General features: G+C 44.8%; 1 protein-coding gene across 5 annotated transcripts in view; it reads left to right on the forward strand.

Moving 5' to 3' along the window:
• UBE3A (ubiquitin protein ligase E3A) overlaps window positions 1-24,220 on the forward strand; it is a 55,419-nt gene that overhangs the window by 15,584 nt on the left and 15,615 nt on the right. For 2 of the 5 annotated variants that reach the window (XM_087829180.1, XM_087829181.1), the window contains exons 3-6: window positions 1,747-1,866; window positions 4,779-4,823; window positions 14,029-14,333; window positions 15,533-16,773. In XM_087829180.1, coding sequence (XP_087685306.1) covers window positions 1,847-1,866; window positions 4,779-4,823; window positions 14,029-14,333; window positions 15,533-16,773 — 1,611 coding nt within the window. In that variant the 5' untranslated portion in view covers window positions 1,747-1,846. Of the gene's footprint in view, window positions 1-15; window positions 1,867-3,169; window positions 3,329-4,778; window positions 4,824-14,028; window positions 14,334-15,532; window positions 16,774-24,220 lie in introns of those variants that run through there. The other 3 variants (XM_087829184.1, XM_087829183.1, XM_087829182.1) reach the window with 3 other exon arrangements.

Here is a 24,220-nt window from a genome sequence, read left to right on the forward strand (position 1 = left end):
AGCTCCCATTTGTTGAGACCTTACTGTGTGCGGGGCACTGTTCGAACCTCCATGTGTTGGTTTGCTCATCCTCGTGACAGCCTCAGAAATAGATCCCACTGTTCGTTTAGCGCTACCTATGAGGCAGCAGCTCAGGGAGAGTCAGCCGCTTGCCCAAGATTCCCCAGCCAGCAGGTGAGCGCACGGGCTCGAGTGCCGGCCGGCTCTGGAGCCGTGTGCTCTGCCGAGCGCTGGGCCTCGTGCGGAAGGGGCCAGAAGGGGACTCGACTCAGTAATTTTCGAACTCCGTGCGGCTCTGTAGTGAATTCATGCACCTCAATTAATTACTTAAAAGGTATTTTGAGTGTCCCATGCTTATACTTACAGGTGGGGGAGAGAGACTTGCCTGGTCCTTGTAAGTCCAAGTACACTGTCTGTCTTGTGGGAACCCGAGAGGGGACCTGGTTCCTTTCAGGGCACCATTGCCTCTTCCCCATAGGACCTCAGGAATGTTCTTAGGTTCTTACAAGGAGACAGGAGCTGTGATTGGAAAACCTGAGAAACTGAATGATTTCCAGGTATTCTATGTCCCATTTATTACAGCCCCCGAAAGTTACGTGTGTACTTATGCTAATCCTCACCTGTATCTGAATTTGAAGCCCAGGCTTATAGGCTGTAGAGGTGTGGGGTCACGCAATCTTGGGGTTCTCAGCTACTTCGCCTTTTCACGTAACCACCTTCTGTGGCTGTCACTCGAAGGTGTGAGTTTCCAAAGGTTCTTTTTTCCTCTCTCCCAGTTTTCTCATCTTTCCTGAGTTGGCTTCTCAGATGGGCCTGGATGCACAGTTTGGCAGGGAAATCATCAAGGGAAAGACTGGTTCCATGAAATGAGCTCTTGATACTGGACGTCTCAGGCATATGCCTGCAGAACTACAGCATGATTGAGATGCCCGATGAGTTTGACTGTGACAGGAAAGTTAGCTGAGGCCAAGTAAGGGGATCCAGCGGCCCTAGGTTAGGGAGGAGGAAATGTTTTCATAATCTGCCTGTCTCATGAAATTGAATAGTGGTGGGTATATGGTTGAGAAAGAGCTGAACCCATTTTCATGTTAAATTGCTTAAATAATAGAGTAAGTGGGGCTAGGCTTAGGTGAACATGTGTGTATATGTACATACATAGCTCTTCTATTAAGCATTTGGCTACCTGGAAAATACTGTGACTGTTAGTCCCATTTAAATATTACCATAATTGTGGGTCCCAATCCATGTTCTAAATCTTTACTTATTTACATTTATTTATAAATGATGCATTTAACATGTAGGAAAATGAAACAAATCAGAAGATTCTAACCCTGGGTGGAAAGTTGGTAGAACTGGGTTTTAGTAGCTCCACCACTAATTCTAAAATCTTGGGCAAATCAGTTAATCACTCTGAGGCTGCTTATTTAGTTATTTTTTAAATTGTTACTCTCGTGTTTGCCCTGATTAGGTAAGAGCCTAAGTAAGTTGTCATGAGAGTCAATCAAGATGTTGCTGACCATCCTTTGTAAACTGGGACCCTCCATAAAAGTACAAGAGATGATTACCAGTTTCTGAAGAGATGGGTTAAGAAAAGTTCTGGGAAGTAGTCCTTAAAGAATTTCTGTGATTACTCTTCCGATGAATGTTGCGTTAACACCTCATTGGAAGCTTTGAAGATTATGTTTTGAACAGTGAATCGGGTGTATATATAAAGTGTTCTAACTAAAGATTTGTTTAATTTATTAGAATTATTAAATCTACGCTCAGATCAAGTTAGCAGCTAGACTGGTGTGACAACCTGTTTTTAATCAGTGACTCAAAGCTGTGATCACCCTGATGTCAACGAATGGCCACAGCTTGTAAAAGGTAATTTTTGAATGTTATTTTACAGCCTTTAAAAGGCTGTCATTGTAAAGTAAAGTACGGTCTGTAAAAAGTGAAGAAAATGTATGGTTGGCAAGAGTTGATTTGCTTCTCCATTTACTCTCCTCTCTAAAATATTCCGCGCCTTTCCCTCCCCCAGACCTGTCTGTGTGAATAAAAGGAAGGTAGCCCTCAAAAGTTCCAATAAGCGTTTTATTTTGAACATTCTCGAAACTATGAAAAAGTTCTCAATGAGCATTTTCAGGTGTGCCTCCTGTGTGGCGCGAGTCGTACCTGGACGTTGGCGGGAGCGCTTCTCTCTCCCGGAGAGCTTGAGGCAGCGCGGCCCAGGGAGCCTCCGCGGCCGCCTCCAGCTCGGGCTGCGGCGGTGTTCGGGGCGGCGGGCGGCAGGGGCCTCGTTTTCTGCCCGCCAGATAGCACCTAAAACAGACTCTTCCGAGCTTGTGTTTCATTCTCTAATGTTCCTTGCTTATTGTTTCAGTTTTTAAATTTCGTTTCTGATTTGTTACTCTGACCAACCGTACGTGAACCTGAGTCCGTAGTTTTTGTTTCTCCTGCGATGACCTCTCCTGAATGTGGTAAAACTGCGAGCACGGGTTGGACCCTTACTTCCAAAACCCTGGCAGTAAAGCTGCTTCGTGGTTTTGAGAGTTTGGAATCCTAACTTTGGGATATTTTTGGTAAAGTATTTAGAATACCGTGGAAATATGCTATAAGCAGAATCTGGACATTTATTCCGATACATACTAAGAACAACTGTGTCAACCATGTGTAAGACCCGGAATAGCTCTGTTTTAGGGTAATAGTCTCTCAGTCTTTCTTTTTCTGTTAGCCTGAATTGGTTTAAATTACTTGGTTTGATTATAATGGTTCTTAGTAGCTTGCTTTAATTTGTTAATATTAAATGATAACCTAGTATGTTTACAATAGCCGGGAGGCTTTTCGATGCTAATATTTAATAGTCTCTTGTTTCGGGATCAGCAATTGGAAAGTCGAATGTCGTTGCCATTTGATGATGTCTTTCACCTCTGTCCCATTTCAGAATCCCAGCCCGGCGGCAGTTTCACTGTGCTTCCCAGACTCGGACTTGCCGTCTCGCTCCTGTCTGTCCCTCTCTGCAGGAGTATTTTAATTTTCCTGTCACTGTGCCCTCATCCTCCCCCCCTCCCCCGTTCATTTGGAAAGTTCTGCCGCCTACCTGTTTGAAAGCTTCTAACCTGCCTCTCTTCCCTTAGTGCCAGCAGGTTTATTTTTTGTTTTGCAAGCCTGCTCTGCCTCCTTACAGTATGACACCTGATGCTGGAGGGTCGCACTTTCAAAAATGAGTCAGCTGGCACATGGGGTTATCATCAGTTTTTAGCTCTTCTGTCTGAGAGACACCAGTTTGGAAGCAATCTTGGGGTTCTTGCCCACAAGGCTGGTGGAGACCAGGTGTGTCACCAAGGTGATTTGCTTGCTCCCTGGGGGAGAGGGTGGAGTGAAATTTTTGCATTTGTCACTGCCAAGTCACTGCCACCTTCAGCACGCCCTGATCTTTAGTTCCGATAGAATCTTGTATGAAAGCAAAAATGTAAATATACTGCAGGGAAGATCTACCATAGATGCTGGAGCCCCTTGTTTCCCCATTTCCCCCCAGACTCTGACCTATAGTGAGGGGTAATTTTAAAAGTCTGATAAATTAGTTTTTTAAAGATAAGAAATGTATAAAACACTTTTTTGCTGGGCTCTGATTTTGAGATGCTTTTGTTGAAGTTCAAAATTCGAAGCCTCAAGTCAGTGATAAATTCACAAATCAAGTTTTTGTAATGTCATTGTGAAAACTGAGCTTTTGACCTCTAAAGTATATTTTACTTACTTTGAGAATTTCAAAGTGTTATTAATCAGTATTCTGTTGATCCACCTTACTACACAGTGACTGATGCTGCTTGTAAAGGGAATTTCTTTAACAGCGTGGTAGGGATGGGCAAAATCGGGTCATGCCCCAGAATGAAAGTAAAAGGCCCTTAGTGTCTCAGAATTTTGAGTATTTCTACATGCATTAGCAGCAGTATATTAAAAACTAATAGAGAATATCTGGCAGCTGTTTGTAGCTGCCGTTAAGTCACAGGTGGTTACCTACAGCAGAGCATTAGTGCTCCAATGGCACCCACCCTGCCAGTGTATTTCCAGGGAACGCCAATTTCATTGTTGAACCCAGATGGTCATGATCAGAATGGTAAATCTGACCTGTCTCAAAATTCACTAAGGCTATTGGGTTTAAATATGACTTAACTAGAGCAGAGGTAGGCAGACTTTTTCTTAAAAGGGCCAAATAATAACCATTTTAGGTGTGCAGGCCCTTATGTGTCTGCGTTTCCCAGCTCTGCCCCTGTAGTGCAGAAGCAGCCCGGGCAGCACGTAAATGAGTGGGCGTGGCTGGGCTCCAACACAGCTGGACCAGTGCAGCTGCCCCAGGCCCAGTTTGTCATCCCAGGCAAACCCCTGGGATGACCCCTGACCTAAAGTTTGGGACTATGAATACCAGTGAATATCTAGAATACTGCATATAGCCAATACTTGGTTGTAGGAAGTTTCATAGTTGTATGTTTTTATTATAAATATTTGACTTTGTGAATAAATATGACTTACGCTGTTTTGTATGTTGGTATCTAAATGTAGTGTGTACAGTTTCTGTCCTTAACAAGAAGTGCTCTGAGTTATTATTAGTCAGCCCTACAGTAAATGTGTTGCATGGCAGTCGAATCTGACCACTTTTTTCTCATGTTGAAATCTTGAATTACGTTTAAAACTGTTAATGATTAAATCTTGTTTCCAAGTTTGTCTTCCCCAATGACATCTGCCCCTTTGTGGAATGTGGCATGTTTTGCTGAGCTTTCCCCACTTGCGTTTTGCAGATCACCAGGAGAACCGCAGTCGGACGACATTGAAGCTAGCCGAATGTAAGTGGCTGGTGCGCTGCCTGTCTTCTCAGTTTCTCTAGATTGCTTTACGTGGTACCACATATTTGAAAATAACTCAGCCAAACGAGAGTAATGCTTTAAAAGATAAGCTGAGAGGTAGTTGCCAGGAATTGAGAGAGGTGGGGAAAGAGTTCAGTTTAACAGTCATTTATTAGGTGCCCTCTGTGTGTAAGGCATCAGGTGCTGTGCACACAAAGATGCATAGGAATTCATTCCTAACCTGCAGAAATTTACAGTCTACTCGGGAAAGACGTAGAAGCAGATCATTTCAGTCCTTGTGGTAGAAGGATGCTGGGGATGAAACGGAGCATAGAGGACCAGGGCACTCAGGTGTGCAGGAACCCAATCCAGAGGGCAGGGAAACGGGTGGCCAGGGAAGGCCAAGTTAATTTTTTTTTTTTTTAAATATGTTTTTATTGATTTCAGGGGGAGGGAGAGAGAGAGAAACATCAGTGATGAGAGTCTTTGATTGATTGGCTGCCTCCTGCACGCCCCCTACTGGGGGCATCCAACTAGCCACACTGGCCAGGGTGGGATCATATAACTTTTTAAGAAATGGGTTTTTTAAAACAGTGTTTTGTGGAACATGAGGTTTGGTTAGGGGATTTGAGAAGACTGAAAACTTGGAAAGCTACTGAGCAGAATGGGTCAAGAAGGGGACCAAATAATTTTGAGTGTCTTCACACTGTTGAGTGGCTGGCTGAGGTTAGAGACCTTGTCATACCAGAAGCAGCAAGGTGTTTCAGGGTTAGGGATCAGTAGAGCAGATGGGACAGAATCCCTGGTGGCACATGTGTAGGATGGTAATGTTGGAGTGGTTTAAATTTATGTCATTGGCAGTGGCCACCAGTAGAAAGGTTGTTCCAGACGAACATGTTGGGTTGATTACAAAAAGCCTGAGAGGTCAGAGATGGTGTAAGTGAAACTCTTAAAAGGATAGGTGAGGAGGAGGTAGAGAGGTTGTGTGTTTATTGTGCCTGAGATAGCGATGGTCTGAAATAGAGAGGAGGTGAAGGCCGTGTAAGTTAAGGAAGTCAAGTATTTTGGGGTTAGTGTTGAACTAGATCAGGCACACGAACATTAGGGCCACCATGCTGATGGTGCAGTTGGGGGCAAAGTAGAGCCGTTAGTTGTGTGTACAATGTACCAGAACATGAAAGAAAGGAAGAAGGTATTCAGATCGATGACATGAGTTTCAAAGTACAAGTTTTGTTTGTGTTGTGCGGTGTTTGGGGAGATGAGCAATGTTTGTTTTTATACAAGGAGTTAGAAGAAGAATGATGGACTTAAAGGTTTTACTTGTATAGGAAACCTTCCCATAAAGGGTGCGTGCTGAGCAAAGGCTTTGGGGGTGAGCCAGGCTTTAGTGAAAGCTAAGAGGTCAGCAACCGCTGTGTAGAGCAGTTGGAAATAGGGGACAACCTGCATCAGAAATGGGTTCCAAGGGATCTTGGTGCATCAGGTTAGGGGGATGGACCAGGAAGAAAGAATGGGAAAGCATAGGTGAGACTTCATTGCAGAAGCTAAGGCTGGAAGAATGGGAGGCACGGTAGGATGTTTGTCACAAGTTTGCAGATGAAGCTTTTGTTCTAAGTTTTGGTAGTTTTAGCCAGCTGTCATATTGTTCAATGTGGCCGGGTTAAGGTAGAGTAACGGGAAATTAGATCTATCACGGTGTCTCAACAAAGGTGTCTAAGGTTCTAACCATAATTGCTATGGGAGTATAGCTCTAAGTCTTCATGTCGGCCCCCATTCCTCCAATTCCTGTACCTGCAGAAACCATACCCAGGCAGCAGTTTAGTGAGTTGAATAGGTCCAGGTTTGTTTTACCATAATCTCGTGAGTCCTGATTTACAAAACAGGGAATGAAGGATTCTTGGTTTTACCTAAAAGTGAGCTGGGGTGTCCAATTAGTGGCAGCGTCTTACAGTGAGTGAAGCATGATTTTTTGGGCACTTAGAGACACATTTGTACTTGGCACCCTTTAGGGAACACGGAGCACATCTTAAATAGTAATTTATAGGAAATTAAAGAAGATACCTGTTTGTTTTTGGGAATTCTTAGTGTTGCCTATTTCCCAGGGTGCAGAAAAACAGTAAAAATTTTAACAACTGCATGTCATTTTCTAGTTTAGCCTAAAAATAGAAGTAACACAATAATGCAGATTTTTTATTTAGTGGCATGTCTGTTCTTCCTGGATTTTGTTTAAATTTATACACACTCACCATGTAGTAGAGTCTTTTTGAACATACTAATTTAGACTCTTTGTTTCTTATTGATTTCAAAGTAATTTGCAGTAACTCCATATTTCTCATCTTTGGTAGTTGTTCCCTACCTGTGTCTCTGACACTTAGGCTCTGTGTTCAGGTGTGTGACTAAGACAGTAACTGGAGCGAGGGTAAATATATTGAGTGATGTATGGTTCAGTATTCAGCAGGGCTATTTAAATAAACACTTAGTTTTCTGTAAGTGTCGGAATGATCCAGGACACTGTCCTCAGGCTACCATCATCCTTTCTAGGTAGAACGAAGTTACTAAACTTTTGCAAAGTGGTTATTTCTGCCCTTTTAATTTTCTTTCAGAAATGTGGGCGTTTTTTGGGATCAGTTTATTTGTAAATACAGTGATATGTATGCACACAGCCTAGAGAACTTAGGTACTCCCACCACCTTGATGAGCACTTAGCATATGACAAGCCACTGTGCTCGGTACTACATGCATCATATCATCGGGTAGGCAAGCCGAGCCTTTTAATCAGTAGACTGAACAAGATTTTAGAGAATTGGTATAATTTCTTCTTTAAGTTTTGGTAAAATTCACCAGGGAACCCATCTGGTTCTGGTGCTTTCTGTTTTGGAAAGTTGTTATTTGTTAATCCAATTTTTTAAAATTAGATATCCAGGTTGTCAGTTTCTTCTTGTGAGCTTTCACAGATTGTCTTTCAAGGAATTAATCCATTACATCCAAGTTATCAAATTTGTGGGCATGGCGTTGTCCGTAGTGTTCCTTCATTCCCCTTCTAGTGCCTGTGGGGTCTGTAGTGATGTCTCCCCTTTCGTTTCGGACATTAGTACCTCACGTCCCCTCTCCTTAGCCTTCTAGAGGATTACTAATTTTATCGATCTTTTCAAAGAACCAGCTTTTGTTGATTTTTGTTCATTTCCTGTCTTCGGTTTCATTGATTTGTGCTCTGATTTTTATTTCCTTTTTTCTGCTTTGGATTTAAGTTTTGCTCTTTTTCTGGTTTACTAAGGTGGGAGCTTAGACGATTAATTTTAGATCTTTTTAATATATGTATTCAAAGTATAAATTTTCTTCTAAACACTGCTTTCACACAACTTTTGATGTTATTTTTGTTTAGTTCAAAATATTTTTTGTTTTTCTTGCTATTTCTTCTTTGACTCATGTTTAGAAATATGTCGTTAGAGATTAAAAGTAAATAGGAGAAAAATATACATGCTATGTGTCTTTATAATCGAAGGGTAGACAACATACAGTTTGATCTTACTTTTTGACCCACTCTGACAAAGTCTCTAAATCGGTGCATTGTACCATTGGTGTTCACAGCAATTGCTGATGTAGTTGAGTTGATGTCTGACATGTTCGCCATTGTTTTATGTTTGTTGCCCTTGCTCTTTGTCCCGTTTTTGTCTTCTCTTTTTCTGACTTTTGTGGTTTTACTTGAGCAAAATAATAAGCTGAGAGATCTTTATCACAGAATTTACAACACGGTAGATACTCAAGTGTATAATTAGCCAAGAATTACATTTTCTATTGTGATTATCTTTGAATCTGGAAAAAACCATCGAAGACCATATTTACATATTTACTTCACGATCGTCCCAGAGATCTACAGGTACACTACACTGATGCCGACCATATTTACATATTTACTTCACGATCGTCCCAGAGATCTACAGGTACACTACACTGATGCCGACCATATTTACATATTTACTTCACGATCGTCCCAGAGATCTACAGGTACACTACACTGATGCCGACTGTATTATGAGGGAGGTGGATGGGTATATATATATTTTTTATTACAACTTTAATGTAAAATGTGACACTTTTTAAAAAAACTTTTTTTTTTTTAAAGTGAATGATTTTCTATAAAGATTTAGTTCTACAATTTTTGTATTTACTGTATAACAAGCACTCTGGGCATTGAGATTATAAAGATCAATAAATCATTAATTAGGGGTTATTCTGGTATACATTTCGAACAGTAAAATTATTGATTTATATTAAAAATTTTTAATGAAAACTAGATCTTACCTTATAGTTAAAGTCTTGTTGGTTGGACTGTGGTAGTAATGAGTTCACGTAATTCGCTCAGTTGGGTTGTAACAGGCCCAGCCTTAAACCTGAACTGTGTCACAGATGACTTTTGTCACATCTGTTTCTCTAAGGCCTAGTACTATGTAGGCTACCTTTGTTCACGCTCCCAAAATTGTTACGTTAAATGTAACTGGGGGAGTGGTGGTGCGTCACAAAGGCAACATCCCTGAGGGAACAGAGAGACACTCCACTTGGTTGAGACACCAGAGAAGCAGTGCTGCTGGTCAGCCTTGTGGGCCGATCACACCCGCTTGGGCCCTTGGGTTGCATCTCTGGCTTCCTGATCCTCCCACCTTCACCCTTAGTTAAAGTTAAAGGCACTCTGCTCACAGGCTCTTTCTGAGCTTGGCCTTGCTCTCTGCTCTTCTGTCTCCACCGTTAGCTTTATGTTGCATGTCACAGCTGCTATTTCTTTTAGGTTCTGTCATCTTTAATTCTGATCTGCATCTTGTTGCTGTTTGCTCGCTGACACATCTTCACTCTCTGACAGCTGCTATTTCTATGGCTTCATCTTTGTCTTGTACTTGTCGCTTATTTTCCAGCCACCTAGTAGAGTCAATTTAAGATCTTTCCTGGCTTTCACCGCCTGTGCTGTTGGCAGCCACTTCCATGGTTCTAACCCCCGTGGTTGGCCGTCGATACAGGGACATTAAACACGCTTTCCTGGTGTTTGTCACCTGGACCGTTAAATTCAGTGGCTGTGCATAGTTATGGTCAACTTATAACTCTTTTTCATTATTATTATTATGGGGCTTTTGTTTTTTTTGTTAAGTACTGGACTGTTCCAGTGCTGGTATTAGTGCCCTTGATGACCCAGGCATTGGATTTCCCTTTTTTGCCACTGATGCTAAAACCAGTTCTTTTGCCAATTGACCTGCTCTCTGAAAAGTTGCAACACGGTAACAGTGTTTCCCCCAGAGATTTATTTTGAAAATTTCCAGACATGCAGCCAGTTGAAAGTTTTTACAGTTGACACCATATGCCTACCATCTAGAGTCCACCACCATGTAGAGCCCACCACCATCTGGAGTCCATCACCATGTAGAGCCCACCACCATGTAGAGTCCACCGCTGATGTTTCCTTTGCTTTATCATATACCTGTTCATGTAATCCATCTTTTAAAACGCATTTCGTAGTCAATTGCTGATATCAGTACATTCTCCCCTAAGGTGAAACCATTTTTAAAAAGGTTTCTGTCAAGTTTTCTAGAGTCGCTCTGGCCCTGCGCACGGGATTCGCTCCATAGAACATGTGCTTGTGGGACCGGATCACTGCCGCAGCCCCAGAAATCAGACGGAGTGGGAAGCAGCCTTTTACGTGCGGAAGCGCTTTCAGGTGTCTGCTTAAACTTTGAGACTCGCTCCAAGTCTCACTTGATTCACCATAGGGAAGGTGTCCTTTCACAGGGAACCAGCGTGTCATAAAGGACCGGTTGGTTTTGGGATAGGAAGACGCGGTGAGGTGTGAGGAGGGGCGGACAGCGCCGGCTCCTCTTCGGTGGCATGGTTCAGAATGGCGGAGAAGGTGTCCCTGAACGTCATGCTTCCTTCCTCCCTCTCTCCCTCCTCCTTCCCTTTTCTTTAATTTTGCCTGGGACGGGCACACATTTTGCTGCATGGATTTGCCGGGGGGAAGAGAGTGCGGAGGCCTGTGATTAGGTGGAAGTGTCCCTGGAGGGCAGGGAGCACGACTCTAAATAAAGACGTGAGAAATTTTTCCGTAAAGGGCCAGGTGCTATTTATTTTCGGCTTTGCAGGCCAAGGCCTAGCGTGTCTGTCAAACTACTCAGCTCTGCTGTCCTAGTGCGAAAACAGCCGTGGACACTGAAACTGGAATTTTAGATAATTTTCCATGTCACAAAATGTGTTTTTTTCTGACTTTTCAACCATTTAAAATTATAGAAACCTTCCTTAGCTTGCAGGCTATAAAAACAGGTGGCAGGCTAGACGCGGCCCCTGAGTGATGACTTGGCCGACTCCCATTGTATAGGAACAGTGTCCACACTCCTGACCTGTGTGCTCTAAATTTCACAGGGACACAGAATTGCACACAGATAGTTCAGGGTGTCACGGGAGTGAGGAAACAGGAAAACACTTACTGTGCTTGATTCCATTGATAGGAGGCCTTGGTGTGGCTTCTTTCCAGCCCCATCTGAGACAGCTGCTACTTCCAAGGCGTTGGGTCTTCCCTTACTGGTATTAAATCTCCCCTCAGTGGTATTAAAAGCCCTAGTTTTGGAGTCAGGCCTGGGTTCAAATCTCTTTTTAGATGTGTGCCTTGTTATGTAACTGCTGTGAGCATCAGTAGAATCAGGGTTAATGCACTGATTTATAGACTTGTGAGGGTTGTAATAATTGTAATAATAGTAGTGGCTAACTCTTCCCTGTGCTTGCTGTGTTCTGGGCAGTGTTCTACACACTTTACATAATTAACTCCTTTAACTCACGGCTATGGTAGTTCTCAGGTAGACCACCATTTTGACTTTTTTTTTTTAAATCCTCACCCAAGGATATTTTTTTCCTTTTTTTTTTTAGAGAGTGGAGGGGAGCGGTGGGGAGGGAAGAAGGGGGGGGAGAGAGAGAAACATAGATGTGAGACACATTGATTGGTTGCCTCCCACACTCACCCTGACACCCCGGGCCAGGGATCAAACCTGCAACCCAGGTACGTGCCCTTGACCCAGAATCAAACTGGTGACCCTTTGGTGCTTGGGCCGATGCTCTAACCACTGAGCAACACCGGCCAGGGCAATACTTTTTAAAAAAAATCATACTGACTGTTTATAGTAAGCCTTGAGGTCACTTAAATCATGCATATAAAGTTTTTACACCACTAACATTTTTTCCATCCATAATTATTCATTGCAAGTAGCAATTACTATGCAAGTTGCATGTTTACGGTAGAAAAAATAAATTAGAAGTAGAAAGATACAAGAATTTTAAGAGACCCACTCAGTTACATTATTCAGAGAAAATGGCTGTTCACACTTTGAAACAGCAATGCCTTCACCCTACACTCGCTCATCTGTAACTGAGTCTTGTCAGTGCTGTGTGAGGAAGACAGGTCCTTGCCAGTTTCAGATCTTGGTGATTTTTATTTTTCTCATTGTGTGAATGGTAATTGTTTTAAGTAATCGTGTGTCTTTGGGCGTTTTTCAGATTTCATAGAAACAGTGCATTTTTGCAAAAATTTCCAATTATTTTCCACAAGTGGGATCTGTCACTTACATGGTTCATTCTGACTCATTTTGAAGACTTGATGGGTGTTCCTACTTTTCCTCCAGAAAGGAGACACGCACCTGTTTACAGTCCCACTAGAGAAAGCTCCTGCCCTTGAGAGGCTGGCAGTAGCCTCCCACCTTTACTGGAGAGTCCCGAGTGGGGTGCCAGCACGTGGTATAAATCCAGCCTCTCCATGTCTCTCCGTTTACATGCAGTCACTTTAATACTTGCATAGAGATATATCTAAAATAATAGTCTTTAATTTTCAAACATGGGCTTGTATATAGCTACATGTAATAAAATACCTCTTAGTCATGTTCATGTAGTTTTTAAGTGTTTTTTGGGGGAGGGGATCTTTTCCCTGCTCGAATGCACTGAGTGGTATATTTGGAGAGTAGAAATAGCAGAATGAGTAGGGTGCGTTTGCATTGTTACTTTTTGCCACTTTGATAGCTGAGAGACAGAGTCCTACTTTTGAGGGAAAACTGGACTCATTGGATCCCCCCTTTTGTACTGCATATTTGCCTTCTTGTGAGTGTGCAGTTTGTCACGATTAACAAGACGCATCTCACAGTTAACAAGATGCAAACTCTAATGCCATCTGCCAGCAAGTCCTGCATAATAGTATGATGATTGTGGGGACAGTTTGAGAATTAAATTAGGTAAATTTTTTTTTTTAGAGTTTTGATTATTTGTAGTTTTCATTCTGTGCATGCAAACTTGGGACCAAAAGGAATAGCTGTGAATGAGCTTCTCTGGATCCAGTAGACTGCTCGGCTCAGGTTATGGTGCCCTCGAGTCAGAGTAGAAGCCCGACCTCAGAGCCGAGGGAACCTGGAAATAGGTCGTGGTCCGGCTCCTTGCGTGATGGAATGCGCGGTCCCTTCTTCAATGTTGTGGGTGGCTCTGCTGGAACAAGAGCCCATGATGGGACATTAACCTGCATACTTCAAGTTCACAAAGTAAGAGGAATACACAATTCTGCCCCAAGGGAATTTAACGTATTTCCTATTCCTATGGCATGACATTAATGAGGAATTTTAATGGCACGTTTCGGTTCAAGATTTATGATAACACAGTATTGGATATTTCATTCATAAATTTATTTTTAAATCCCCCATATGGAAGATAATTGAGTTCTCTCTGGAAAGAAACACTTCTGTGTTAACTATAAAGCAGGTATTTTACAAATGGATGAAATAAAATGGTGATTATATAAAGGAAAGCCGGGTTGATACTTTAAATAGACTCATTTCTTATGTTAATTTTTAAAGTGATAAAATACTAAAACTCTTAGTCATAAATCTTGTGAGCTTCACCTGTTATGATAGTTTAACTACATTTACCATCAAACAGGCTCCCCCACTTTTAAACCAAAGGAATGCAGATTCTGTTAAAACAGTGATTTTGATCAGCATTGGTATTTTTATCATAATGTCAGGAGACTGACTGAATATTTCACTGGTTAAAGAAGCCTCCTGTCAGTAGACCTCTGTTTCTACAGCTCATCTGAGTGTGCGAGCTGATTACTTGGTGCTTGACTAACTCGCTGGGATCTGTGGAGCTTTCTACCTGGGGGCTTACTAATCACTGTGCTGTTGTTTGAATGTTCGGACAGGAAGCGAGCAGCCGCAAAGCATCTAATAGAACGCTACTACCACCAGTTAACCGAGGGCTGCGGAAATGAGGCCTGCACGAATGAGTTCTGTGCTTCCTGCCCGTCTTTTCTTCGTATGGATAACAATGCAGCAGCTATTAAAGCCCTCGAGCTTTATAAGATTAATGCAAAACTCTGTGACCCTCATCCCTCCAAGAAAGGAGCGAGCTCAGCGTACCTTGAAAACTCCAAAGGCGCCGCGAACTCCTGCTCCGACGTAAAAATGAACAGGAAGGATGGATTGGGAGCAAGAAATGATTTTAAAGGTAAGATGCTCTATTTCTAAGAGAATTTCTGACTGAAACCAGCTTGGAGATTTAAAATGACTCGTGAGGGTTCTGTGCGTGTGCGGCCCAGTGGAGTGACTGTGGGACGTCGTGGCCCAGTGGAGTGACTGTGGGACGCGGTGGCCCAGTGGAGTGACCGTGGGACGCGGTGGCCCAGTGGAGTGACCGTGGGATGTGGCGGCCCCCTGGAGTGACTGGGACCTGGTGAGGGCGCTGAGGCTTGTTCTAGGGCCGTGACTGTTCTGCTCTTCTAGTGGTTTCCTGTAAAGCAGTTGCCTTGTTGATGGAGTGGTGGGAATTTGTAAACATTCCCACCAGGAAAAATGTATTAAGTGGTAGCTGATCTTCTAAAGCAGGCCGCAGAGTCTGTTTAACTGGACGAAATATCGGGCATGAGCTGTGGGACCCAGCGCCGGGCAGGGAGGTGGGCGGCGGCCTCCGTGTCTGACGGGGCGGGGGCTTTGTGACGTCACCTGCGAAAGAGCCCCGGTTTCCTTCTGGTACCTTCTTCCCGTGTTTTGCTCACCGTCTCGCAGGCGTTGGGCACACGCGCCGCCTGTTGAGAATCATCGCCCAGCAGTGGCAGTCTTTTTTTTGTTTGTTTTTTTAAAATATGTCTTCATTGATTTCAGAGAGAGGGGGAGAGGGAGACACATGGGCGATGAGAGAGTCGCTGATCGCTGCCCCCCGCAGCCCCGAGGGGATGGGACCCGGCGCCTGGGTCCTGGTGGACGCCCCGCTGCGGAGCCCCGCGGGCGCAGCCTCGGCGCGGGCTGCTTTCCGGCCGGTCCTGCTGCGGGACTGTTGAGCCTCTTTCTGAGTCCTCGACTCCACGCGCGCTTCGCCCCGCGAGGGATGGCGCTTGGATCAGGAGCGAGACGATGGGGCGTCCGGGCCACGCGCGGGGCTCGGGCTGCTTGTGTCGGGCGGGGCGCGGACAGGACGGAGGCGGCCCGTGGAGCCAGCCTGGCTTCCCGCAGGGCAGGCGCGGCCGGGAGGCGCCCAGCGCTGGGCTCCCCGAGGCCTCGCGTCCCCGGGGCGGGGGCGGGGCGGGGCGGCTGCCCCAGCAGCTCCTTGGAGCCGGCTGCGGGCAGAGGGGCGTCGGGAGCCCCCTCCGCCCGACGTTGCCGGCGCCCCCCGGAAGTTGCGCCCGGAAGTAACGCTGCCTCTCTCTGCAGACGTGACGCACCTGACGGAGGAGGTGGTCTACGAGATCCTGGAGCTGTGCCGCGCGCGCGAGGACTACTCGCCGCTGATCCGCGTGGTGGGCCGCGTGTTCTCGAGCGCCGAGGCGCTGGTGCAGAGCTTCCGGAAGGGCGCGCAGCGCTCCAAGGAGGAGCTGAAGTCGCAGGGCAAGGACGAGGACAAGGACGAGGACGAGGAGGAGGCGGCCGCTGCCGCCGCGCAGGGCGAGGGCTCCGCGCCCGCCCCCGCCGGCCCCCCGGGCGGCCGCGCGCCCGCGCCGGGCCTCGAGGACGTGTCGGTGGACGTGGAGGCGGTGCGGCGGGTGTACGCGCGGCTGCTGGCCAACGAGAAGGTGGAGACGGCCTTCCTGAACGCGCTGGTGTACCTGTCGCCCAACGTGGAGTGCGACCTGACCTACCACAACGTGTACGCGCGCGACCCCAGCTACCTGAACCTGTTCGTCATCGTCATGGAGAACCGCAACCTGCACAGCCCCGAGTACCTGGAGATGGCGCTGCCGCTCTTCTGCAAGGCCATGAGCAAGCTGCCGCTGGCGGCGCAGGGCCGCCTGGTGCGCCTGTGGGCGCGCTTCAGCGCCGAGCAGATCCGCCGCATGCTCGAGACCTTCCAGCAGCTCATCACCTACAAGGTCATCAGCAACGAGTTCAACAGCCGCGCGCTCGGCGGCGAGCGCAACCTGGTCAACGACGACGACGCCATCGTGGCGGCGTCCAAGTGCCTGAAGATGGTCTACTACGCGAACGTGGTGGGCGGCGAGGTGGACACGGGCCACAACGAGGAGGACGACGAGGAGCCGGTGCCCGAGTCGAGCGAGCTGACGCTGCAGGAGCTGCTGGGCGAGGAGCGGCGCAGCAAGAAGGGCCCGCGCGTGGACCCGCTGGAGACGGAGCTGGGCGTCAAGACGCTCGACTGCCGCGCGCCGCTCATCCCCTTCGAGGAGTTCGTCAACGAGCCGCTCAACGACGTCCTGGAGATGGACAAGGACTACACCTTCTTCAAGGTGGAGACGGAGAACAAGTTCTCCTTCATGACCTGCCCCTTCATCCTCAACGCGGTCACCAAGAACCTGGGGCTGTACTACGACAACCGGATCCGCATGTACAGCGAGCGCCGGATCACGGTCCTCTACAGCCTCGTCCAGGGGCAGCAGCTGAACCCGTACTTGAGACTGAAGGTCAGACGCGACCACATCATAGACGACGCGCTTGTCCGGGTAAGTGGGCCGCCGCCGAAGGCAGTGCTAGAGAGATGCTAGTCACTGCGACGCGGTTGGGGGAATTCGGTTTATAAGCGCAATGTACGAATCATGGGCATGTTTTCTGTTTTTTATTGAATTCGTTGGGGTGACGTTGGTTAATAAAATTATGTAGGTTTCAGGTGCACAATTCCATATACATCATCTGTACACTGTATTGTGTTTGCCACCCAAGGTCAAGTCTCCGGACATTTTTTTATTGTAAATATAAGTCTTACACTTCTGTCGTTCCTGTTCAACTTAATTGGTCTGTTCCACAAAGTATTGGTTGTCTTTTTATAATGAATGATCTTTCTCTCTTTGAAAAAGAATAGATTTTCTAGATCTGCACAACTAACCCCAAAAGTTCCTCCATTCAGAAGTAAGTGGATGTTGGGGAAAGACCAGAGCATAGGAACCAGGGCAGTGTGGAGATAGCCCATAATAAGTGTGCATGTCGTCTTAAACGGGAGGAAAAGAGTGGTACAATAAAACCACATCAGAAAGTAACAAGTGCTGTGCAGATCACTCATCCCGTAACATCAGAGCTGCGTTACTGTGAAGTTCATGACGGGCCAGGCAGGGTGGGCGTGCTGCTGGCAAGACTGCCTGCTCGGCCCCTCGTGTCCCTGTGTGACACTGCCTGGCTGCGGTAGTTTCCTCCCCCTTAAGTATCTGTGTGGACCACGCTGGATCTGGGAGGTGGCCGAGCTTCTGGGAAAACAGCTATTTCAGGAATCTTGCAATTTACGGTGCCAGTTACCATCCACCCAGTCCAGGGAGCTGCAGCTGCGTGCACACTGGGAACACAAGTGCCCCCCCACCTAGCTTCCTGTTTCTCCTGATGGGTTTCCTGCCATTCCTCTGCTTCACAGAGGAATACGTTTTACTGCCCCCATTTAAGAATGTGGGCCTGGCCAGAAGGCAAACCAGTTGCCCGTCAGTTGTAACACAATTTACATTTGTCACGGGGTGCTTTATCACAGGGTTTTATTGTATTCATAATTAATTCCGGGTCTAACCCGCATTGCTGCTGCTTTTTTATCCGCTTGAGGTAAAATTTAATGTCACCCAAAACTAAGAGACCATCAGCCTTCTATGCTCACGGAGGAGGAGAGCCCCGTGACACGGGCAGCTGGGAAGTAGTGATACTTAGTAAAATATATTTTAGTTTTCTGGTTCGGGGTTTGTCTAAACCTGAGAATTCCCAAAACTAAACCAGTAGAAAAAGTTGTTTGATGCCAGAAATGTAAAAGTTGCAGAGTTTCTGTGCCCCTTTTCTTTGTTACTGTTTTTTAAAAGTACCAAATATGTTTAGAGTGTTGAAGAAAGATTCTCGGGCAGTTTAGCAGAGACAGAAAGGAGCATTAACTGCTGGCAGTAACTACGGTTGCTTACTTCCTGGTGACCTTTTTATTTTACTTCCGTAGTGTTGAGCTGCGTGAATAATAATATACTTAATAAACTGATCAGCAGGCAGCAGGCAACTGACTTTACATCGTTTGGCCGAGCGAGGGTGGTTTTGTGGAGAGCGCTGGGAGGCCCCTCTGAGTTCCCGCTGTTAGAGCCGAGCTGCTGGTCCCCCAGGAGCTGCTGGGGCTTCCCGGGGCTCACACCGAGCACCTCTCCCTCTTAACTCCACCCGAGCGCCCGCCTTTTTCCTTCCCTCCTAAAAATAACACTGAAAAGATTAGAGAACGAGCATCACAATAGGTCTTGGAAGTCAAAATTGATAATTGGCCTATTTTTTGGATTATTTATAGCATGTAATAAAGTCACAGTGTGTTGGTAACTGAAAGTAGGTTTACCACCAAAAGTAGCTGAAGGTCATCCTCGCCTGTGAACTGTCAGAAGTGCGGGTGGGTTTTTAGCACTTGGGATCCTTATTCCCCAAGGATCTACCTGGCTTTTTACTCCCCATTCCTCGTTTTATATCACAGACAAAATAAAGCTCGTTTTAGTTTGACAGACAGAATAAACCTATTGACCGCGTTCTTAGGCTCTGTCGATTTTCAGCTACGGAGTGAAAATGAGAAACTTGGCAGTGAGGTCAGTACTAGTAGTTAAGTGCAGTGGTGCCTCGGTTTTCGAACGTCTCCGTTGGTGAACATCTCGGATTTCCAACGCCGTAAACCCGGGCGGCAATGCTTTGGTTTTTGAACCCTCCTCGGAAGTCGAACATGCTGCGCGGCTTCTGCTGAGGGCAGGATCCTGAGGCCCAGCTCTCGGCTGTGGATCCCTCGGTTTGCGAACATTTCAGAGCTCGGATGGGCTTCTGGAACGGGTCACATTCGAAAACCGAGGTACTGCTGTAGTTAAGGTTGTAGGACCCCAGACCTTATAGCTAAGCGGAGCCTTGGAATTCATCTCCTTGTTGGTTTATAAATGAGGCCCAGAGAAAGAGCTACCACGTACGTGACAGCCTTGAGCGAGCTTTCTGTTGGGTCTTATTTTCAGTTACTAGTTGTAAAACTGACCAGCTTGGAGGAAGAGGGTGGGTAGTAACGTCAGTGAATAATTACAGGTTTTTTTTGTTATTTTTTTAAAGAAAAATATGTACACAGCCTTCAGGTACCATGTAATTCAGATGAGACTAGTCAAGTGTTTCCTAACCAGAGTTCTTAGAGGAACTATCCGTGTGACAGCAGAATAATTAGTGTTTTTACCGCATTTTATTGAGCCTAAGATACCATTGGTTGTAGGACACACTGTTACTTCATTGCTTCTAAAAAGGGAAATGCTGCCGGGTAGTTGTAAGACGCTGTCACTTGTATGGATTGTCCTGGTTCTAGAGATGTGGACACAGAAAAGTGAATTCCAGAATCACGGAAATATAACAAAATATAAGTTGCCTTCCTTTCCATAAATGGGCATCTGAGAGTCATTGTAAGAATGACCCCACACCCTTAGTTACGGGGGTATCTCCCCGTGACTAGTTCTCACTATTTTTTATCGCTGGTCCTTAGGAAATAGTGTAGTGGTGAGCATGAGCTCAGAGACGGTGAGGGTTTTACAGTGCTTGACTGGTAACATTAATCTATTTGTGTGTCCTTTTAAAAGTAGGTTATTATTTTCCTTAGGCAAAGCATTCTCAAGGGAAAGAGGGTATCAACTTTTTTTTTAATTACTTTTTATGTTAGGAGATTGAGGGTATGTGTGTCATGGAGGAAGACAGTATTGCCATCCATGAGGTGCCCCAAACTCCCTCCACGTCTGAATGGAAAATCTGTTTAAAAAGAAAATTTCAGGTTAGGAGCTCTGGTGTTGATCCCTAGGAATTTGTATTCTGGTAGGACCCCAGATACTCTGATTAAGCCAGACTCTTTGGGAAGATGGCTGCTAGTAGTTTATATATACACGTTTCTTGGCCATTTTTAAATACAAGTACATGCTGAGGAAACCGGCAGGCTTTAAGATGATCTAGGATAGCAGGCTTAGAGCAGGGGTAATGGTGGTGTGAGACTTGGTTCAGATTTGTCAGGGAGCCCTAGAATTTGGAGTCGAGATCTAAGGCCAGAAGGCATGGCTGAGATGTAGAATTGGATAGGAAAGTCCAAAAATATGACGCTTGAGGAAAGTGAAACTCGAGAGGTAGGTTCTGGCCTGCAGAAATTAATGGCAGAATTGGAAGAAATCAGTCAGGGATTTAAGGTGTAAAAAAAACTGTGCTTTATCTGTCCTTAGAGGAATGAAAATTATACCTTGATTGTCTAAAAATCCCATGTAGTCAGCAATTGAAATGCACTCACTAGCAAAGTGTTTCCCCAGAGAGTCTAAGTCTAGTAAATGAACCAAAGTAGTTTAATGCAGCCATTCTTAGGGACCCAGGTATCCCTAAGCTTCAGAGAGGCCCGTTTTATCTGAACAGCACTGCTCCCACTAAATTTCTATACCTTTAAGGACTCTTCCCTCCCCCCCCCCCCCCCCCAACTAGGGGTAAGGATGGATTGGACATGAGGAAGGGCCCAGACTACTGTAAGGTTTTAAAGAGCGGGGGTTTCATTTTGACGCCTGTAAATGTGGCAAGAGTGACACTTTCGTACTGAGCCTTCGTCCCCTCTCTACCTGATTCTGCGGAAGCTTTGATGTCAGATTGCTTTTTCAAAAAAACGATCTCTCTAGGATTTCATCATCATGACCAATTAAGTGTTCAGAGATGAAAAATCATTTTATCGGACAAGTGATGAAATCAAGTCTTGAGTCATCTAATGAAGAGAGGTAGACGCCCTTACATCCGGCCTACTTTTTATTTCCCCAGCAATCTGTCTGTTGCCAGTCTCCATATTAAGTCAATATGAAATATGCCCAACTTTAAGAAAACCTATATATGAAAATCCAGGTCTATATGAACGGAATGACCTCAGTTCAAGGATGCACAGATGGTCCTTTTCAGAACGTTCATTGACACATTTTCCCAATTTCTGAATATCCTCCTGCATTCAAGACAGCTTTTGATTTTAAAAGACACTTTTAAATGGTATGTATCTATTACATAAAGCGATAGACCTTTACAATTTAATTCTTTAATTCTGTAATTGAACAATGGGTTGAATGGTTATTTTTAAGAAAAATAAAAATTAGTCTTATGTAATAATGGCCTACTAGTTGCTAAATTTTATGGTCCATATATATATATATATATATATATATATATTTTTTTTTTTTTTTTTTTTTTTTTAAGTATATCTTTATTGACTTCAGAAAGAGGAAAGGAGAGGGAGAGAGAGAGACAGAAATATCAATGATGAGAGAGTCATTGATCAAGCCCACAACCGGGCATGTGCCCTGACCGGGAATCGAACCCCGATCGCCTGGATCCTAGGTTGACGCTCAACCGCTGAGCCACGCCCGGCTGGGCCATATTTCTTACAATTAAAAGTAATTTTTTTAAAGGTAGGCTGCCCATGGGAACGTAAACAATACAGTATTTTATAGACCCGCTTATTTGTGTCTGAGACTGATAATCTAGAACAGCTGATAACGGGAAGTTTTCACCAGCAGAATGCAGCTGTTTTTCAAGCTTCTCTTTTTACATATTTCCATTTGAATGCATCCCGATTCTAAAGGTAATATGTATTTATTGTAGAAAATTAAAATGCAGGGAAACGTAAAGAAAATAAAGACCCCTCATAACTTTTTAAGAAGACTGCTAGTCCTCGCTGAGAGGCGCAGTGGCTGGGCGCCCGCTGTGGGCTTACCGGGTCTCCTGTTTCCCAGCTCGGACGCCAGCGAGTTCTTGAGCTTCCACCTGGATGAGACCTTGTGCAGGGGGCTCGCCTGAGCGCTTCCTGTATCAGCTTATTAACATAGTACGGTGCTCATTTTACAGTTAACGCTGCAGCCGAGAAAATTATGTTTGTAATTATAATAGAACATAATGCCGAAAGAATTTAAGGCATTAAGGTGGAGAGCAGAAGGTGGGGATTGGTGGGAATGCACAGACATGGACTGTTTTTATTAAGAATGAAGGTAAATGTGCTTTAATTGTCATATGAAGTATCTCGGGCAGAAGGAAGACTAGAACACAGGGCCTCTGGATCCTGTAGAAATGACCCCAAATCCTTTAAAAGCTTATCGGTCACATTGCTGTGAAGGCAGTTCTCAGGTAGTTCTGTTTTTCCCCTTTGAATGCATCGTACCTGATAAAAGCAGGCTGGTCTCCGTGCGGTCGGGTGTGTACAAACATGGACTTACACCCCGTCGCACCTAGGCAGGTGGCGGCGGGGAGGAGGGAGCTGGGAATGGTTCCCGGGCCATAAGGGGGGTGGCCTGCTCGGTAAACCACACTCGCGCCAAGGTGGTAATTCTGATTTAGTGCTCAGAATTCTTGAGGCTTGGAACAGGTTTCCAACTGGGATGATTTTTTCCCCCCAAGGTTATTTGCAAAACTTGGGACTAGGTGTTAACATCAGAGTTGACTCTTATTCAAAGAGCAGTGTTGTTTTGAAAGGTAACGACGCGGCGCGTTACCTTCATAGTGCTGCGCGCTCTAGAACTCTCCTGTTTTTATTAAGTCTTTGCTCCTTTGCCATATGAACAGTACTGTTCCCCTTTCCTTTGCAGATGAGGAAACTGAGGCTTAACTGAGTTGCTTGATAAGGTTTAAAGGTTAAAAGATAGGTTAGTTGGGACTGGCATACGGCGTTCTGACTCAGTCTTTCTGCAGCACTGTCTCAAAATAAATGACGCTGACACAGATTGGCATCGTGTTTCTATCAGGTTAGAGACCGCCGCTGTACAGGACCCAAAAGTTGAAGGTTTCCAGACCATGTTGGTCTTTGTTCCTAAAATGTTTTTGACTGCAAGCCCTAGTAAGAGAGATTTTACACAGCATCCCAGGACACACACGCATGTCTGTCTGTGCATATAATTAAAGCGAAGGTTTTCACAAAACAGTAGATGCCATTACTGTGTGGAGTGCATTCTGATTCCCCCCCGTTGGTGGGAAACCACTGAGTGGATTGGACTCCCCACTATCAAATGGCCTTGGAAGTTTGAAAAACATCCATCTAGGGCAACCGACCTGATTCATGAGTGTGTGTGTATGTGTATTTTTTTTTTAATTAAATTATTTATATATAGACACACAAGAATATCCAAACTAAGGCTGTTAACCTAAAGTAGTTATTTTAGGACTATAATAAATTCCAATGATGTTTGTGCCTTGCTCAAAAATATTCCTAAAATTCTAGTTGAATAGTTGCCAATAACCTGATCACCCTTAAATATTCTGTTTTGGGAATATTTTTTTTTTTTTTTTTTAACAACCAGAAGGCATTTAAAGTTAATTTAGTAGATAAGGTGGCTGATCAGTCAGGCGTGCTGTTAGTAAATTTCAGGTATGTAAAACAACAAATTGCGGTGTAAATATTTCACATTAGAAAATAGTGTGATTTATTTTTTTAAAGAGGCTTTGATTCGTCTCATGACTGAAATTGCTATATTTATAGATACAAAGAAATAATCGGTAAAGATTTATAATCAAGATGGTAGATATTAGAGTTTGGTAATTTATAAGAAGTTAGGAAGGATATGAGCAAGCACATGTCTCGTCTGCTTTTAGAAGTAAGTAGATGTGAAATGTGTTTGAATCCATTAAAAAGCAATTTATACTAAGTGCTATTCTAAGAGATCATCAGTGGCTTCCCTGTTCATCTAGTGTATTTTTTAATTGAAGTTATTTTAGATATTAAGACTTAATTCTTCATTTTCTAGTCTAATGTAAAAACTATGTAGCTACCAGTTTTGAGTCAAACTCCTATTTCCCATTGTTCTTGCTAAAGTGACTGAGTTGGGGCGGTCGCTTAGGAGCTGTGCTGACATCTTTTTATGTCCTAACGCCATAGCCCAGGTTTCTCACACATAAGTAACAGAAAATTGAATTCGACTTTTCCTACTGTGTGCCAGTTTCGTAAGAAATAGTCCG

The sequence above is a fragment of the Miniopterus natalensis genome, chromosome 22, assembly GCF_054644295.1.
Source record: "Miniopterus natalensis isolate mMinNat1 chromosome 22, mMinNat1.hap1, whole genome shotgun sequence".
In the NCBI taxonomy this organism is placed as follows: domain Eukaryota; kingdom Metazoa; phylum Chordata; class Mammalia; order Chiroptera; family Miniopteridae; genus Miniopterus; species Miniopterus natalensis.